This window comes from Larimichthys crocea, chromosome III, assembly GCF_000972845.2.
Source record: "Larimichthys crocea isolate SSNF chromosome III, L_crocea_2.0, whole genome shotgun sequence".
NCBI classification, from domain to species: Eukaryota; Metazoa; Chordata; class Actinopteri; family Sciaenidae; genus Larimichthys; species Larimichthys crocea.
In genome coordinates, this window is record NC_040013.1 from 611,491 (window position 1) to 632,020 (window position 20,530).

Below are 20,530 nucleotides of genomic sequence, written 5' to 3' on the forward strand. Positions count from 1 at the left end.
TGGGTGTGTGTATGTGTGTATACACACACACCCACACACACGTGCATATATATATTATACTATATATATATATATAATTATATATATATAGATATATATATATATATATTATATATATATTATAATATATAATAATATGAGATATTATATAATCTTGAATGATTTCAAGGGAATTCAGTTGAAACTTCTTTACCTAGAACTCTGAAACAGAGCGAGTGAAACCTGTATCTGTATATATGGTATCTGACTAACATGGCTTGTCCCCATGGTTTTGTGATCTGTAAATAGCTGCTAATGTATACAGGAGATCTTACCCCTCTCTCTCTCTCTGTGTGTGCGTGCGTGTGTGCGTGCGTGCGTGTAAAATTGTTCCTCTAGATTTCTGAGTGCCGTGTCAAATATTGAGCTGTTGCTAGTTTCTTTATCGTTGACAATATATCAGCAGGGTTCCTACACGTATGGAAAGGACAGGAAATGTCTCTAAAAAGTGGTGACGACCAAATTTTAGGAGACACATTTGTTCTTGTGCATAATGGTTTTCAGTTGGTATGTAATTGTTGATGAAGGGGAAAGCAGAGAGTATTTGCGCATTATAATGTAGCTGCGCAGCTTTTATTAGATGGGAACAGGCAACATTTGAGCGGGCGAGTCTTCACCAGGCAAAACATGACAAAGAGCATCAAACCAATCAAGTACAAATATACTCAAACGCTTTCAACATGACAAAACATATTGTCATGAATTCAATCAGCATCATAGGAATGCTTGTATCTTCCCTTGCCCGTGTGGCTGACTGGATTGGTATAACCCTGATAGATATTCTCTGCTTTTTCCTTCACTGAAGCTGTTATCCTCACCTGGCCTAAATGCTGTATAGGACTTGATGTGCACAACTACCTTTCTGTATTCTGTAGTCATCTTGCCTCACAGCGTTGATTCTAGATATTACACACTTTAGGATGATTCTTCTGTTCCAGTGTCAGATGTTTGGCAGGCCCTGGATGTAACTGTGGCCCCTCGCTGTCGTCTCTCAGGAAAGCCGCCCTGTGCGGCTCCTCTCTTCAGCCTGCTCCCACTGTCTCAGCCTCTCGGCTCTCCCACAGCGGAGCAGCACGTTAAACTGTACTTGACCTGCACACATACACATACATGAGTGTCAATATGTAAAAAGAAATACCTACAAAAGATACCAGGGAGTATTTACACTGGAACACTCTTTAACTGTGTTGTAAAGACTGTTTTATCCAAACCTAATGAGCTTGTGGAACAAAATGATGGACAAAATGTTGTTTGGAGGGATGACGCAATGCCAGAAAAGATACAATTCTTATGTTGTTTGCCTTTTATAAATGTTAATCTGCTTTCCCTTCACCAATGCTACAGAGAGCTAAACAAAAACCGAGCAGGTTGTCTTGTTTTGGTCATTCCCTCTCTGATGATGAATGGGTCGTGAAGGAACTCTAGAACAAGCAAACTACCTAGGTTAGCTACCTTTGATACAGACTGTTTTCAGACTACATATAATGAATTCTATACACTACACAGAACTTCTTTACAACTTCTTTGTTTAGCATGCATGTGGTTATACCACAGCTGAAATGATGGAAATAAATATTTATATAACCTGAAGTGAAACACTGCTTGTTCTCGAGTCTTTTTTGTTTTTTACATGTTTGACATATTTCATGGAGAAATTAGGGAATAACTTGTGTGAGCCCCACAAACTAAACTCACTTCCTTTATATTGAGGTATAGGCGTGATACAGACATCAGATTGCAAAACTTGGACAAATAGATCCAAACTACTAAAAAGAAGTGAGGAAATAATCTGGATAATATGTGTGACCTAATAATTAAAATCTCTTTAGAACCTCTAAGATCTCTTTTTTTGTCCCATAAGGGGCTCTGTACTTTGTAAATGAAAAAGCAGTGGTGAAGAAGACCACCTGCTGGCATCACACGGTAGTGACGGGTTTGAGTGGGGTTACATCTCAGCTCATCACATCATTCTGATTTCTAAAATGAAGTCTGACGTATTATTAACACAATAACAAAACATTGAAATGTCCTGCTCTCATAATTTCACTTGACCTTACCTTTATCTTCAGAGCGGTGTCTATCAGTTAACAGGATGAGGGAAGTACTTGGATCCTTTAAAGTCACAGTACAATTGGAAAAACACTGAAAACTCACAACTTGGAATGTTGCATTCAAAACAGAATACATCTAATTTATGTAGAATGCTCACTGTCAGTGTTTATATCCATGTGATACAGCACACAGTTTACAGCCACTATGTAAAGTGGGCTCTTACAACACGGTATAACAGAGTCATAAAACTCAACTGTTTGGTCGTGTCGAAGAAAATCTTCGAGTCCAGTTAAGATGTTTGCTGTGGTGGTGTGTTTATTAAGTAGCATGCCGGCACGCTGGTGAACTGCCTGTCACAGAGGGTATCTGAGCCAGTGAGCTGACCAGGAGCGAATAATGAGAAACTCTTTTATACAGAAAACAGCCATGGTTACACAACATGTAAATAGGGATGGATCAAAAGGTGGGGAAGGTAAGAGAAAGGAGTGGGTGTAGGTGACATAGGGTAGACACTTACATGAGGGTCTTGAAGCTGGAGCCAGATGGGCAAAAGGGCAAGAATACACATTTGGTATGTGAGGAAGGTTCAAGACCTAAACAATGGGGTTGGGGTGATTCCAAGACATAGTTTGGTTACTCAGTTAGCAAGTCTACACTGCCCCCAATGTGTATTACCGTGATCAAGGTTTCTATATGTCAGGATGTATTTCATCAGTCATCTGCACACCTGAGATAGAGAATAATTGTATGTGCACTATGAATGTTAACATAGTTTCCATAGATACTAATTAAACTGCTAGACACATATAGTAACAATTCATCATAAGTGATGACTTGTGATATTAATATTGTGTTTAATATTGTGTTTGAATGTGCAGCTATTAACTTTATATGTCACACTGACAGAAGTATAGAGTGTCTGTAATATAAATACATGCAGTATTTATGAGCACAGTACTTAATTCATTTGTACTGACACATTAGTGTGTGTGGCTGTGGCTCTGTCAATAAGAAAGGGCAGAGTTAGAGGTGTGAGGTTTGAAGATAGTTTACAACAAACAAACATACTGTTCCAAAATCTATCTGAATTTGAATGATTTGATAGTCTCAGAGTTAGTTTAATAAAAATAAATCTAAAGTCCGTCCTGTGTGTGTGTGTGTGTGTGTGTGTGTGTGTGTGTGTGTGTAACAAAACCTACGTCCATGACATGCAAATAGTTCTGATATTATCATCAAAGAAAGAAAGTTAATAAGTCTCCAAATGTATATTGAAGCTATTCTGCATCACACTTTTATATTTTATACCATACATAAGTGCCCTTGTTCATAATACTTTATTACAATAAAACAATCATTACATTTGAAAAAATAAAGACATCATTTATAATCAGGATCATAGCTAACATCAAGGACTCTAATGTTATGTCATTTTATTTCAAGCAACAAATGTCTGTCTGTGTTTATGAGTGCTGTCTCTGTGGACACGATACATTATAAACTGTTTCATTTTTCATTCAGCTACATACTGCACGTGCTTTTTCAGCAGAATATTCACTCAGTCACACTGACAAGTGTTTTCAGTGGAAAAAAAACTGTAGCTGACGATACTTTTATCACCACACCCTACAGCGATGCCACATCACCAGTGTCACAATGAAACCTGTGACCTTTAAGTTTTCTGCTGTTTGCTGTAGGAAGAATACATACACAACAGGGATTCAGGCAATTCAGTACTTATGCTACCTTACTATATATATGACTCATGTTGATTCCATGCATTAATTAATACAAGCTGTCCTATGCTGAGAAATGTTTATTGAAGAGTGATCAAGGAGGATTTATCAATGCTCGAGTCACAAAGACTAGAACAGATCATCAGTTAAGGAATGTAAATTTACAGTTACTTCATACATTCATTTTTATGGGATCAAATGAACTGGATTCCACTTTAAAACATAAAAGTATGTATCAGCATTTGTTCAGAAAGTAGAACAGTAGCTGTTCTGATAGAAATAGTGATTATTAAGTTAATTAATGCTAAGTGTTTAGTAATGGTTTGAATGAAAAAAAAAACTTGCCTCAGATGCAAACATTTGCATCACATTTTCATGAGCCTGCTATGAAAATAGAACCTAAAACATTTTAATTGCATGAACAATTTCCAGTGTCAAAATGTTAGTCTTTTTTCAGTTTGCTTACATTCATTGTTTGTTGCATATTAGCCCATATATTTATACAGTACAGTATGTTGTAGATTTATGTTGTAAAAGTATCACAATAGTTGGTGTGTAGAGTTCACTTCCATGAAGAATATTCAGTTATGACTTGTTTATACAAAATGTAACACACAAACTCTGTTTTCACACCTCAGCATATGTGTCATAAGCAGGTGCGTGTGACTGAAGTCACAGAAAAAGTCAGATTCAGCTTCGTTATTCCAACACTGAAAAGGGAATTTGAAGACATTCACTTAAAACACGCTTGATAAGCACTTTGGTATCTTTAATAGATTTTAGTCTGTTTTTTTAATTATAAATTATAATATTAAAAAAAATTATAATTATTAATTAATATTAAAATAACAATAATTATTAATTAATATTAAAATAACAATAATTATTATATTAATTATTATAATTAAAAATAACATTTTGTTGAAGTTATCTGAAAATGAGTCTTTTGTATCTACAGATACTGCAGGTCTCAAGTCTGCCACGCTGAACCAACAGACACTGTTTCTACAGACACTGGCTCTACGTTGGGCGTTTCACATTTTTGTTTCATGTTTCACAGCAACTGTGTGAATGTGTATGAATGTCAGCTTCTTGTCAATGAAATATGTAGTGTAAAAGTGCTAGAACAGCGAAGTACAGTCCATTTACCATTACTGTAGTTTCTCCTTTACACTTGGAAGGAGAGGGTAAGGCAAGGTGGTTGCAATCTGCAACTAGACCCCTCAATTCCACTAAATCCCACACACTGGTCCTTTAAATTTGATCTTGCTTAACCATTTAGTTTCAGTTTTCTGAACTTAGATGCTGAACAGGTGACGATCTAAAAAGTATTTAGTTAGTTTAGTATTTAGTTTGAAGCCCTGAGCAGATAAAACTCCAGCAGCCTGTTTGAGGACTATATTTATTTATGTTTGCATACAAACTCCTACTTCCTTTTTTATACAGCGCACAGTCAAACCAACTTCCTGAGATTTGTTTCTGTGGTATGCACTTTATCAAAACTAACAGCTGAATGAAATGAAATGACATGAAATTGTTTCAGCATGGTATTCCACATTTGCATGTGCTAATCCAGCCGTATCAACTGTCCCAGTCAAAAAACCTCACAGACCTGAAAGCAGGAAGAGATAAAAATCTTAGCTGATGACCCAACTCTCAAGATCATGATAGACTCGATGAGCTGGCAAACCGGGATACTTAACACATATCTGGCACAGCCTTTCCCTCCAGTCAGTGTAGGTTTTAATTCTGTGCGTGCGATGCCACTGGAAATACTTCTCATAGGCCTGCTTGTCTGTGGCCACATGCTTCAGATAGGCAGCCAAATCTGCTGTGGTTTTGAAATCAGCCACATGGATAAAGGAACCAGGGGGAGCCAGGGCCTCGTATGTAGCCCGGCTTGGGCCGAGAACCACAGGTACAGCTCCTGCTTGGAAAGCGTTCCTCCAGAGCTTCTCACTGATGTAGTCTTTCACCTGAGAGTTTTCAAAAGACAGGTAAAAAAGACAGTTTGCAATGGTGGGCAACAGCTTTTTGTTTGACAGAGGTCTGTTGTTCCACTTGCCATATACGTCAATGGGAATATGCTCCTTTAGACTTTGGTAAACACTAGCCCGAGCCTGTTGAGGTTGGTATTTGCTGACTACCCAGCTGACAAAGCAGGATCGATTTGGAGCAGCCTGGAAGACAAGCCCATCACCTCCCAGCAAGGTCTTTCCATAAGGGATAGATATGTCTGCGTCTCGTCTGTAGCTCATCGTCCAGTTAAAGAGGCTGTTGAGCTGTGTGAGGTTTGCATTGTTGACAGGTGGCTCCAAGGACAGCCACACCCAGTGCTGGGATGCCGGGCGAACCTGATGCAGGGGCAGTGAGGACAGTCCCCTGCCTATCTCTTGGTGGTGGAAGACAACCACGTCAGCAGCAGAGAAGGTAGATTTATTATTAGTAAGGAAACAGCGGCTGATGTTGTACAGCTCGAAGCATTTGTCTCCGTTGAGCCTGAAGGAGCGCCCAAACGGCCAGTGCCACAGCAGGATGCTGATGTTTCTCTCTGGAACAGCTAGATGACGCTTCTGCTGATAAAGCTTCTGGTCCAAGAAGCTGTAATAAAGCAGTTGTGAGAGGAAGCTGACGGGGAGGAGGAGAAGGAGGAGGAGGAAGGCTCTGGATCCAGATGTTGTCATGGCTGTCGGGTGTATTCCAGGTCAAAAGGGCACAGATCACTGGTATGGAACCCCTTAAAAGGAAGGAAGGGAGGGTAGCTCAGAGATTTTATTTCACTCTCATATCTTCTCACCAGTTTCTCACCACAGGGCAAAATGTTAAAAACAAAAACATTATCTGCAGAAGTCATTTTATTTTAACTCCCAATGTTATGCTAATGTTGTTACAGGTAATTACAACTGAGCTTGCATTAGATACGTAACAGACACATAAAACACAGATGAAATACTAAATAAATAAAGTGCTGTTGTCATTGGGTTTCTTGATAATCTTGATAAAAGATTGTCAACAAAAAGAACGTGTTCATTTTTAGAAAAGGAGTAAATAGTGATGGAATCTACAAATCTGCTATCTGTATCGTCCTCTCAGTTTTCAGCATTTTCAGTAAAAACAAAAGGAAGTTCTGCTTCTGCGGCATGTTTGTCTCTGCAAATATTTCATCATCAGTATTGCACACTTGTAATTTCCCAACGATTGAATGTCCAATGTGAAATGACACTGGTAGATTTTGTAATGATGGCACAGCTCCACCTCATTAAAAAAAAGACTCTGAAAGAAAATTCAAAATCCAAAAAATCCAAATAAAGCCTGTTTTTCTTTTCTTTTTTTACACAGTTTCCATCAGCCTGAGAACTCATACAGTAGCATGCACACTGTGAATCTACAGTAAAAACTTTAATACCAGCTTAGTTAATAATAAAATAAAATGTGATTGGTAGACTTACCTGGTTGGGATGATCTGAATGTTTGCTGTGTAAAGAGCTTTCTCCTACCACATCCAAGAATGTAAAGGAAATCCTGCCCCTCTCTTTGCTCGACACTTCACACACACACGCACACAGCTTCTATGTGGCGGGGTGTGACAGTTCATCTACACCTCAGTCAGTGGTCAGTAAAAAGAAGTGTGCTAGAAAACGGAACAAACAGACACAAAAAGTCATTTATCACAAGTTCAGTTTATTTATTTTTCAAGTTTTATTTTCCACTCAAAGTGAACTTCAGATGCTGGGTACATCAAGTTTGGGTGTGTACTTTCATGTTTAACCAGGCTCACAGTTAGAGGCGATAAAGCCGTCACCCATCACCACAGACAACTGCCTTCATTCCACTGTTTCACACTCATTTAATTACTTGGTAAATGGCTCGTACATCTGCTGTTTGTACAATCAGCGTGGCAGTGGGTGGCAGTCAGAAAAACATGATCGCTGCTGATTTTAGATTAGTTAACCACAAGCTGGTCTTCCTGTTCCTGTTCTTGCAGCTCTGCAGAGAGAATGGGCACATGGTTACACAACCCCTGTAGGCACATCACAACCGTTTCAGCGTTCCGTTTTCCCCTCCCACTCCACTGCTTTAAGTTAAATCAAGTAAGCTATTATGGCCCTGCCATGCTGTCTGCTTAATCTAAATGACAAACCACTCTCATGGACCACTCTCAGTTGTCCAAACACAACACAAGAATGTTAGGGAACACAGCTCTGCTGTACTGAGACCTATGTTCTGCAGAAATTGTGGTGACAAATAAAATTGTAAAACTATACACATTATTACACACATACTATGAAACATGATGAACACCAACATTTCCAAAAATATTAATGAAATGGTACTTGCAGGCAACATGTTCCAACAAGTTTTCTCTGATGAAATATGACCCCCAAACTGTCAGCGAGTCATGATGTAGAGAAATCTGCTCCAAATCGCTCAATACATATAGAATATGTTATTGTTATACATGAGTGATCAATCAATCAATCGACTTTATTTGTACAATAATAATAATAATAATACATTTAATTTATAATGCACTTTACATTTGAAGAAAATCTCAAAGTGCTACAATACACTTTTCATACAAAACATGTAACACAGGGTGCTTCACATGAAAACACCCAACACCCACCACCCGCCCCCAACCCTCCGCCACAAAAGCCACCACCCATCTCCTGCCCTCTATGCCAACACCCACTGCCGAACCCCATTCTCCACCCCACCCCAAAACTAAATAAAATATAATCAAATTAAATAAAAACATTTAAAAAATATAATAGTAAAATAGTCAAACTAATTATGAAAAAATGTGTAAATAGTTATATAAAAAAAGAATAAAAGTTAAAGTAGTAAAAAATATATACATATAGCCAAAAATAAAGGTTAAGATATATAAATAAATAACAGTAGAAACTGCGTAACATTAAAAAATAAACAGGAAAATATTTTTAAATGGTTCAAGTAAAAGCCAAATCAAAAAGATAAGTCTTAAGTTTGCTCTTAACAATATGAACATTCTGTGATGCCCTCAGGTCTTCAGGTCGTTCCACAGATGTGGATCACAGTGAGAAAATGACGCCTCACCGCGGGTTGTCGTTCTGACTTTCGGTATTATTAAAAGGCAATTCCCAGAAGACCTGAGGGTCCTCGAGGGTTCATAGGGTAAAAGTAAATCAGATAAATGGGCTGGACTAAGACCATTAAGAGATTCATAAACCAGTAAAAGAATCTTAAAGTAAATTCTGAAGTGATATCTTATGTATTGTGTCATTAACATCATCCAAACAACCATCACACACATTTATTGGGTACTTCATGAGTACCCAATAACTTTTTTTTACTTTTATGAGAATTGCTTATAGACCTGCTTATAGTGACTACAGACCCGTCGCCATGGTCTTTTCAGTGCCTTATGCTGTCATACCACAAAACACCACTGACCCCAAGGACAAACTGTAGCACATCATTTGGTCTGCTAAGAAGGTGATTGAAACAAGACCTGGGCTCCTCTAAGAAACTGAGGCATGCAGACACAAACTTTTAGAGACACTCCTCTCTGGCATGACAAGAACAAGGCCTGAAGACTCTACAGGTTACATTAATGTAAGATCTGATAACTATATGTGTGACCCACACCCTTTGATAACATTTTGCTTTATTGCTACATTTGGGAAAAACATCTGCATCCCGTGAACATTAGCGTAGAAAAACTGAACAAAACATATTCATCTAACCTGACTTCATTTTTATCTTCCTTATATTTTTTACTTCATGATTCTTGTTCACCAAAACACCAAGGCAAATTCTTATTATGTCATATGTTTATGTGATAATAAACCTGATTCGCACACACTTGCATGCATGCATGCACACATATTTCCAAACTGAGAGTTATACTTCTGCGTGGTCAAACATAATTTACCTATCTTCTCTAGTCAGATAACAAAATAAATATTATCTTTACATCATACCAAATATTTTACTATTTTCATCTGGTATATGACAACATGGTATTGTGTGTTGTGTATTTTTTCATTACTTTTCTATTTACTGTTTTTTGATTTGATATGGCTGATTTTCTATTTTATCCTATATATTATTTTTTTTTATATTTTACATGTAACACTGACTTGTAATGCCACAAACAATGAGGACGTGAGCGTAACACCCACCTAATACAATAGCTTTAATTCCCTAAAAGCACTAGAGGGCAGCACAGGCTCTCCTTCAGTCCCCTTCAGTAGTGTGGTGTTGAGTGTTGAGTGTTGAATACTTTTAGTATTTGGTTTAAGGTTGCTAAAGTAGTATAAGTAGAAATTTATCTACAACACTTTTATCTTATGTTTGTAGCATAAATGTCTTAAGTCAAAACGCACAGACACATTCATTGGTACAAAGGATAAAGTAGAGTGTTTGCAACTTCAGGCTATCAGAAGTAATCAATGTACAGACTTTAACTTGCATTCATCTCACCTCAGGCTCTACCCATTGACCTATGCATTACACAATAAGCAAAACTACTTAGCTCTTTTAGCATCTACAATTCTGCCAGTAATTATTTATATATAGTTTTTGTATATTTGTATAACTTTTCTTTTTTTTATGATTCATATTTTTATTGAGTTTGACATTTTACCAATGATTAAACAAGAGAACAGTGGAAATAATATAATAATAATAATAATAATGGTAATAATAATAATGGTAATAATAATAAGGCAAAGTCAAGATGGATGGACAATCTTATTTTGACAATAAAACATGAAAATAACAAATAGAAAATAAAATAAAATAAATACACACAAGTCCCAGACAGATACATCAGTCCATGCTCAATATGTTAAGCAGTCCATTTACCAGGAAACAACCACTATATTGTTGTTGTCCCATGTGAAATTTACTGACCACAAGTAGACTTCCGGAAAACAGATTCCTGCATAACATCCAGTCCACCTCCACCTTCATTTCCATTCCACTCTCTAAAAACAGCCCATTATGATCAATGTATGCAGAAATGTTTTAGCTACCCTGTAAAAAAAAAACAGTCTTAAAAACATTCCCCATTTCTCATTATATTTATTATTAGTATCATTTGTTATACTATAGGATATTCTTTCAAAAGCGACTACTTTACCTAACTCTGTGAGCCAGTATTGAAATACCGGGCCCTCTGCATCTTTTCACTTTAACTTTCATGGTTTTCAAAGTTACGTTTGTTTTCTGGTGGGGTCACTCCAAAGCTGTCCACAAAGGAGGCAGTGGTCTGTTTGACCATCTTCATTGGCTCCTTCCCTTAAAGGACAAGGCATGGTTTGCCAGGAAGGTCTTGCAATGTGGCCTAGTAAACGACAGCACGGTTACAAAATGCTTGCACAATTAAAATGATACTATTACACTTATGAATGATGAAATAAACACAGAGGGGAGAGATGGAGGAACAGAGCAGTTATCTATGTGTTTTCTACTACACGTGTGCTCATTTTGTAAATCCTGCTTAACCTTTCTTTCCCTCTGCCACCACCAGCCTCGCACCATTCTGGATCTCCTTCATTCAAGATCTTATCCAGTCACCTTGCTCCTAAATTAGAACTATTAATTTGGTTTTAATAAATCCTTTAAACTTATTTCAGTCTGCAGTTGTTGTTTGCAGTTTGGGTCTGCTACTGTTCATTTTAACAATCTATGTATGTAGTATATTACTTTAACCAAAGCAAAGTAGAAATTAGCTGCTTGGCCTCTTTATTAATGCCTTGTCTGACATACACATAAAACATCTGTGCAATGTCTGCAGTATTTATGCATCATAAATCATGGAATAATGTGTCATTTGTCTCTTAATTCTGTGAGAAGAGATCCTAAAATTGTCACTGTCTATAGACAATGTAGGTCAATTTGACTCAAAACATAATGGATGTGATTTTTTTCAACACAATAGGAGGTTTAGACAATCACAGAGATGTGAGCTGTACCACCTTAACCAGAATGAGCCAAACAGCAGAGTGAGAAGGTATTCATAGAGCTCACTCACATCCACACAGTCCTGACAAGCCTAATTAGACAACAAGTGGACGGAGCTTTGTGGGTGAACCAGACTTCACTAAATAAACCAAAGACTGAAATATCAAACATATTAACAGACCTACAAGTTTGGCTTTTTAAAGCTCATCACGCCTACATTTGAGTGACAGACACAGCTTTAACCTGATGTATTTATTCTATACATCATCTTCACTGCTTCTTTCTCTTCATTCTTCTTCAGAAACCAGTTGTGTCACCCCCTGTACAGATTGTAAAGCCCTCAGAGGCAAAATGTGTTTTGTGAATTTGGGTTATACAAATAAAATTTGATTGTTGGAGATTGATTGATGATAGAGATGGGATTACAACCTTCTCTCCGTGCAAGGTAGTAAAAGTTTCCAAGAGCCTGATTCTAACTCTAATTAATTAATCGATTCTGTCTTCCTCACCATGCGTCTTAGCGCCATGCCCAAGGCGTTAGGTTTCTCTGATAAGACCAAGGGTTATATCCCTCACTGTTTAAGTTCAGAGAAGAATTTACGGTGCGTATTAAGTGTCTACCAGAGCCTTCTGGTAGTAACTAACGGCCCAATTAAGACAATTGGATTGGCACACATCATTGTGTGGTGTTTGCTGCTCTCTGTTGGGTTTAACATGCAACAACCACACACTCTGGACAACTGCAAATCACATTTAAAACATCTTCTGCCCAGTAAAGTGAATTCTGTGCAGTGTCTTATACTGTATGAATCGTAGTTTGGCCCTTTTAGTCATGAAGTTTTTACAGATCTGATGTCGACATCAGGAGTGGTGGATAGAGTGATCGTATCAATAGTGTTTTTTCAGATTGTAATATTATCCTGTATGTTTTAGAGAGCAGTGTTTTTGAGGGAAGAAATACGGTTACTCCTAATGCTCGGGAAATTGATAATGGAAGTATAAAAAGATTTGGATAAATATAAATACATAAATAATAAATATAACACTTCTTTGCCCGAAAGAGAAAGGGTCACTTCCAGAGTCACTTCCATTTTTGAGTGAAGTGACACTAAAGAGACTAAAGTTGGGCAATGACTGGATTAGGGTAACAATGAAAATATGGTCAGTGGTACGAAAGAAATGATAACTGTCACACTCCATTTGTAGAGCCACCAAAACTGCAACAAATCCAGATTTTTTTTACCATCTATGATAGACACAGGGTATAATAGTCGGACACACCAGGGTACAGATAGATAGATACAGTTACATGATACATATTCACGACACAGACAAGAGTACAGTAGACTAGAGTTATGACTTCCTAAAGGTGCTCATTTTTATTAACATATGAAGGAAGCAATAAAACCATCCAAGCTGTGACCGACGTCTTGTGCTTGAAATGTCGTTTTAAAAATATTTTCTCCAACCAAGTTCATTCTTTAACATTTAGATATTCTGTTATTCTCATTCACACCAATACCCTTAAAATGAATGTTGTCTTTTAAAAAACCTGGTTTACTGTATATGCAGCGTGACACTGACTGCTCCTCTCTTCCAGGTGGAGGTGCTCTAGGACAACCCTTAACCTAACACAACTGGTTTATGATGCTTTTTTTTCTTAGTTTGGATTTCCATCTCAGTATATTTTCTGTGTCATGAGTGTTGAAGCTTTTAAGCAGTGTCAGGAGCCGCTTTCAACTCTGAGCTTCAACTCTTGGATTGGATGACTTTACTTTGTGGCATTTGTGTTCTGTTAAAGGCACAACATCAACAAACATGATGAGGGCCTCCACATGGGTCTTGTTTGTCCTGCTCCTGAGAACATGTCTCATCAGGGTTCTTATGTGAAAAGTCTAGTTTTAAACTGATATTTACAGTGTGCTCAGATGATGTATGTTAAAGAATAATTATTGTGTTTAATCACATTATCATGCAGAAAATCTAAGGATGTATTCTAGCACAGGAATACTGCAAACACTACCCAGAGAGGATGAAGGACAAGGCAGCTGGAAAGACCCCCAACAGTACTATGTGGTACTGGGCATGTGACCCAAGGCTTTCTATGTCATGACCTGTTCTTGCTGGTGGCAACAACGATGAGTAGGACCCAATTCCAAACTGCACCTTTGGCTACACCAAGGACTCACATTCAACTCTGGCCCATCTCCTTTTGCACCCCCTAGTGCAGCGAACGTCAACTAGCGGCCCGTGGGCCAGAGCTTTCAATCCGGCCCCCAGAATATTACGGAATTCAGGAATAGCCTAGTGAAGAGGATAAAGTATGTTTCTACATTTTTCTTTAAGTTAAATGAAACGTGCCATAATATGCCATAACTCGCCTCCAATCGAAAATGACGATAAATGTGTTGCTCTTTTATTGTTTTACATGCTCATTCTGTCTGTCAAAATTGTATTTTCTTGGGCTTCATTTCCCCACACAATAGTGCACAACTGTGGAGTCTCAATAACAACTATCAACTTTAAAGAGAAGAGCATGGTAAGTGCAAGCTTTGCACATCAGCAAATAGGTACAAACCACAAATAAAAGCGTCAGGCCTCAGTTATGAGAAATGTTCCTATTTACATGCGATCCAACAAATCCAACAACTGCGTTTTTACAGCAGTCATTTTGAAAAATACAGATGTCACCAATGATAGTAATTCACGAACAGCATGTTTCAATATATCATACCTCTATCAAGTCTAAGAAGTGGTAGTGACCCATCTCTGCATGGTCTCTCTACAGTGCAACAGTACACTCGTAAATAGCTTCCTGTCCTCTCAGTGTTCATAATATCATGTAGGCCAAAGTCACACTAGAATGTCATAGAGCATTCTAGTGGCAATATTGGAGACTACCAGTGACAGAACACATTTGTTAATAACTGGAACAGAATATATAAGAATTTTTATGAGTGCATAAGAGAAATATGTTAATTTGGTTTATAAATGGTAGATACAACACTTTATCCCACTGGCCACAACTGTGGCCGACATAAAACATCATGGCTTGTACTGTACTTTTATCATATTTATAGTTGGTAATATTGTCTGTGTGTTTTGTATCTATTTTATCCAAATACATACTTCTGAACACTGCAAAAACAGAACCGTGTATGTGTGTAGTGTTTTGTACAGAATCCCTAGGTGGCCATGCGTTCATGCATTTTACTTCCTCCGTTTCTTCGTGATAATGAGTTTTTTATTTCATTATCCTGAAATATCACGTGTAGTCTAGTCTAATAATTATTGCAACTGCCATATTCTCCTCGTGCTCCTCTGATATTGCTACATGATGATTGCTGCAATGATGTGTGTGTGTGTGTGTATATATATATATATATATATATATATATATTGAGAAAATGATCCCGTTATCTATAACAACATTTGGTATTTCAAAATATATAAATATATTGAGATAAATAACTCAAGATCGTTATCACAAGAAAAATGAGAAAGTAAAACATATGAATGCAAGACTGCTTGTGTACTTTTCTTTAGTATTATATTTGTTTGCTCTGTTGTCTTCTCTTCCTTTTTTTCAAACTCTTCCCACAGCAGTGTGGACTGCACAGCTTCCTTTGTGCGCACTGTAAAGTGCGCCAATCACGTCAGGAGGGCTTTTATTTTGGAGTCCATGCCGGAAGTGGCCAGCTTCCATTACCGTGGCTGGCTTCACACCGGGTTGTCTCCTCCGGTTTCCTGCTCCTGCCCTGTACATTGCACTATAAAGCTGAACGGAGTCCGCGGCGCTCCACCGACACACGGAGGATGACACACGGAACACAAACTGTCCCGTTACGACTTTTACCGCCACTCACCGGCGAATAAAACATTTATTCGGTGCAACAAACTGAGCAAATAAGGTGGATATTAGTGATTACCAGCCGAGGCCGACACATTTCAGCACCGGGACAAGCTGGGACGGGATGCCTGGGGACGGGATAGAAATTCCCCGGTTAATGAAATCCGGTTCCAGGCCACCGCCGGTATGCTAATTTGTTACATTTAGGACACAGAGAAGCAGTGGAAGGCAAACATGGGATTCCTGCACCAGCTCCATCTCCTGCTGTGGAAGAACATCTCTCTGAAGAGGAGGGGACCGGTAAGACGAGCCATTTGTTCCCATGACAGCCTGTGAAATCATGCATATGTGCACAGAACGCTCGTGTTTGGTCGGTCGTGTCTATGGGAGGCAGACGGGCGTCGGTTCCGCCTGCTCCTGCTCCACTGCCCCGAAAATCATCCTCCTTCTCGTGCTAATACTAGCGGAACCTGTCTGTCTGCAAATGTTCCACAGACAGTAGAATAACAGCCGCATTGAGCTCCGTGAGATGCTGATGGAGACTGATGGAGAGCAGGAGGCGCTCCTCCATACTGTGGCCGTGCTGTCGAACAGGTTGTTGTTCGTGGGTGAACAACAGTTGTGTAATCCCAGTTTCAGTTGATTCTAAAGGCCCGTGTGCCGCACGGGAGCTCAGGATGTGCTGTCATTGGCTAATCAAGTTTTTATTCTGACATATTCATCAGCTGCAAAAGATGTGATGGGCCCGACTGGTGTTGATTGGTGATGACAGGATTAAGATAATATCAAATGTAACATGTGACAAGATATCACATATGAATACTCTCATGTATGCCAGTAATAATCTCACACAGATTTTGTCTAAAAAAATAGAAAAAAGTAGAATTCAGATGATTATCAGAAAGAACAACATATTGTTTATAGAAGTGACTGATCTTGTGTGTGCTAATTCAATATTTCATTGCCGTAAAGTTGTCAAAGACAATATGTTTTGATTAAATGGTCAAACCCGAAGCCGCGGAGGCCTGACTTTAAAACCCTAATATGTATAAAGCTCCAAAAACACTGCTTCCTACATATCCCATAATGCAATTTGATAGTGTCTTTCCACCATCAGAATCAGAATGGCTTTATTGGCCAGGTGTGTGTAAACACACAAGCAATTTGACTCTGGTTCACTTTGCTCTCAGTTGTACATACAGCTATAGACATAAGTACAGTTAAAAGACAACGGACATGACAGGTAGGCACAGACATAAACATAAAAACATAAACCTAAAAAATAAGTATATACATATGTGTATCTATCTATAAACATTTGACAGTAACATTTGTACACTGGATAAAGGACTGGTGATGCAATGGTGCAGATGATGGAATAAATATGGTTTCTAGAACCAGTTGTGTTATGTGCATGAGGTGGGTGGATATGACTGCACAGCAGACTAAATGAAAACAGCGAGGATAAATACTGTAAGTTATAATGTACAGGTATTTCACAGATTTACAGGTCATTACGCAGATATAACAGATAATATTACAGATATAACAAAATAATGCCATCTAGTATATGTCTATATACAATATTTTTAAAGCTGCAGTGGTCTGTTGATTAGAATACAATTATCTTTAGTTTTGTCCTCTGTGACAATAATGGAATAAATATTCACAGTAAACAGAATATGTGTGGCTTGCTGACAAAGACATTACGTCACCTGATCAACATTTGATCATTTGAAATGACGAACATTTGATAGACTACGCCAATAATGGAGAAAACAATCAACAAATGAATCAATTATGAAAACAATTGTTGTTGCAGTGCTTCACATAGTCAGTATAGGTTTATAACACAGGCCTCTGGGATACTAAGATACTTGTGTGATGTTAGCTGAGTAATTCAGTCATTGATTCATCTCCCTCTGGCTAGCAGAAGATATTATGTAACTGTAACACTCCCAGTGATAAGTAAATTGACTTGGACTTTCTAGTTTTGCCGCTCCGGTTGGTTTTTGGGCTGAAACTGGTCTGATTTTGTGCAAACTGACTTAAGCGGGATTTGTCATTATGATCCAGTCTGTCAGACTGAAAGAGAAGAAGCAGCTCTCAGCGATGTCGACCATTTAGTGAGCGGTCGCTACAATCCTCTCAGCACATGTAACCGTGTCCTCACATTAAGTTGCTAACTACTATTTAAAATGCTTCCTGTAATAACAGCCAAGATGTTGGGATTAACGGACTACAAAAGACTACTGTAACTTGCAAAATTTACAAGAAGGCCCAAAGAATTAGCTGTAAACAGAGCTACAGATAGCAGCTGTTCCAGAAAACCTCTCAGGAAATCAGGTGGACGTTTGGCTGCAACTGAAGTTGTTTTAGTTTCCTAATTGTATCCAAAGGTCAAAGCCTGTTGAATTGATCATTTGGCCGTTTGTGGTCAGCAAACCGAGCTGTCAGTGACATGTTAGCAAACAGTTTCCATAGACACAGAGCATCATAAGCATTCATTAAATGATGAAAATGTTCATTCAACAGGCGGCTCGCTTCAGGCTCATCTCAATGCAGTTTTGTATTTCCCTGTAATGTAGCACAAATGTTAATTTTAGCATTCTTTCTAAAACTCAAACCACTTTCTTCTGCCCCTAATGTTTAAATAATTCAATGAATATCAGAAATGTGCGATGACCAGTCGATTAATGGCTTCAACTAATGACTAGAATCATCTTTAAGGGCACTGTGGTGTTTTTGGACATGTGCAACAGAACCTGGTTTGACTTCAGATCATTGTGCTGACATCTTTTTTGTGTAGATCTGTCTAGTTTCCTGATGGACAGTGGAGTCCAGGAGAACAGGCACCAACTGCAGCTGCTGTTAGCTAATGTTAGCTCAGTATGTTAGCTGGGCTTCCCGGACTGTGAGCTCAGAGCACTGGAGGAAGTGTTAGTGTACCACAGGCATTCTAGACCACCGGGAAGAGGAGGAGGTTTACAGGATGGGGCATGGGGGAACACTGACATGGTAAAGAGCTGGTGTCATGCCAGAACTGGAGCTGGGCAAAAGCAGGTAATGTGCTCAACGGACTCTATAGACATAATGACAGAGGAGAAGAAAGTGAGGAAGCTAAGAAGGAGACGAGTAAATCTGGGACTCTCTTGCTGTTGGACTAGTAAGTAATATTAGCATGCTGCTATGTCTTCTGTTGTTGACTTTGATGTTTGGTTGTTAGCAAAGTCGCCAACTTGCTAGTTTTTGATCATAAGTAATGTATTCATAACAAATACATGTGTAAATATCCATACATATACATATATACCGCAGTGGGATTACACTGTGTAACAAATCATAACAAATACATTTCTATGTGATATTGCTTTAATAAAAAAAAAATCCTGAAACATAGGAAAAGCTGGAGAGATACATGAAAGGACAGACAGAGAGAGAGAGAAAGAGAGAGAGAGAGAGACAGGGGTGGGGTGACATGCAGCAGAGGGCCTGTGGGCTGGAATCAAACCCTCTGGTTGCTGCAGTAAGGACTCGGCCTCAGTTCATGGTGTGCATGCTCCACCAGGTGACTTACCAGGGTGCCTCAGGTATCTGGTATTATCTGACGTGGTGACCTCCACAAACCGTGCTGTCTGACTATGCATATTGAAGTGAAGCCTTTAATCCTTGCAGGGTCTATTATTAGCCATCAGAAGTCCTGATGCCTGTCAGCTGTTTTATTGTAGTTCTGTTTTTGCTGTTTTTAAAGCAGAGGCTGGATGTGTCCTTTTTTAACTCCACCTGATGCCTTTGCTGCTGTCTTGATAGAGGAGTTGGTGTGTGTGTGTGTCTGTGTGTAGGGTTTGTGATTATGTGTGGGGTGGAGGAAGCTATTTTTAGCCCAACTACCTTCAAACTCAGAGGAGTCAAGAGAGGCGCATTGGAGAGCCTCTGTAATAATAATAGTAACAGCTGCGTCATTTCTGTATATAGATTTGTGATAACATCGCCATGGTTTGGCCTCACCGAAGTTACCCATAGGATTGATGATCAGGCCAAAACGGCCTAGTCAGCACTCAACTGAGATAGCATCAGTCACATATGTGGCTCCCCACTGAAACATAGACAAGCTCATGCACAAATTAAAGGAGCATTGTGGCCCAGTTGTATAAAGAGTATAAGTTACTCTACTGTATGTACATATTTCCATTCTATGCTACGCAAATATTGTACTTTTTACTCAGATTTACAGATGACATGACATAATTAGAGGATAAAATATGGTGCATGGTTATAGATTCAACTACCTAACTGTATATGAAGTAGTTAAAATGAACTGCACTAGCTGGGGGGTGCATAAAGACTGGAAGCAGGGTGAAACCTTGCTTGCCTGGCTCTGTACTAAGGTCTGCTAACACCCTTTAAAGGGACAGTTGGGTTTTTTTGATGTGGGGTTGTTGAGGTGTAGTCAGTGTGTTACCTACAGTCGACAGCGGTCAGCATGACCTCATTGTGACCTCATTGTGGAGAAGCAGACAGAAGTCCTGTCAGGTAAGTAGAGCAAAGAACTGCTCTGGACAGGGTCAGCAGAAAAACGTGTTTTAGCCACATAAAAAATGGCCATATATATTCAAAAAATCAATATCTGTTTGAGTGTGCGCTATAGTGAGCATATTCTCACTGCTTTAACTCACCATTAGACAGCTCTTTCCTTTGGTGCTCATTGTCTCGACTCTATAATTTACATGGTCCTATGCTCAACCCTAACTGTGCTGCACATGACGTGTTATCTCACAGTGGACTGGAGTTTTAGTGGTTTGTAGAAGAGAAAACAAATACAATTAAAGTTGCAAGCAGCGATGGTCAGGCCCTCACACATGTGCGCACGTCAAAATGTGCGCATGTCGAAATGTGTGCATAT

The 20,530-nt window shown here is 38.7% G+C and overlaps 2 protein-coding genes across 3 annotated transcripts in view; one reads left to right on the forward strand and one right to left on the reverse strand.

The window, feature by feature from the left end:
* Nucleotides 1-5,016: 5,016 nt before the first annotated feature.
* LOC104925023 (alpha-(1,3)-fucosyltransferase 7) lies at nucleotides 5,017-7,445 on the reverse strand. The gene is made up of 2 exons (XM_010738543.3): nucleotides 7,274-7,445; nucleotides 5,017-6,561 (listed from the first exon to the last, which is right to left on the reverse strand). Exon 2 carries the CDS (start codon nucleotides 6,506-6,508, stop codon nucleotides 5,462-5,464), a length of 1,047 nt encoding a protein of 348 aa, XP_010736845.1. The 5' UTR covers nucleotides 6,509-6,561; nucleotides 7,274-7,445; the 3' UTR covers nucleotides 5,017-5,461.
* An 8,023-nt stretch (nucleotides 7,446-15,468) lies between these two features.
* abca2 (ATP-binding cassette, sub-family A (ABC1), member 2) overlaps nucleotides 15,469-20,530 on the forward strand; it is an 85,245-nt gene continuing 80,183 nt past the window's right edge. For both annotated transcript variants that reach the window (XM_019273102.2, XM_019273103.2), the window contains exon 1: nucleotides 15,469-15,927. In XM_019273102.2, the coding sequence (XP_019128647.1) occupies nucleotides 15,862-15,927 (66 nt within the window). In that variant the 5' untranslated portion in view covers nucleotides 15,469-15,861. The remainder of the gene's footprint in view (nucleotides 15,928-20,530) is intronic.

What these genes read in the sequence shown, in the direction of transcription:
- LOC104925023 (XM_010738543.3), bottom strand. Translation starts at nt 6,508, where the DNA reads ATGACAACATCTGGATCCAGAGCCTTCCTCCTCCTCCTTCTCCTCCTC.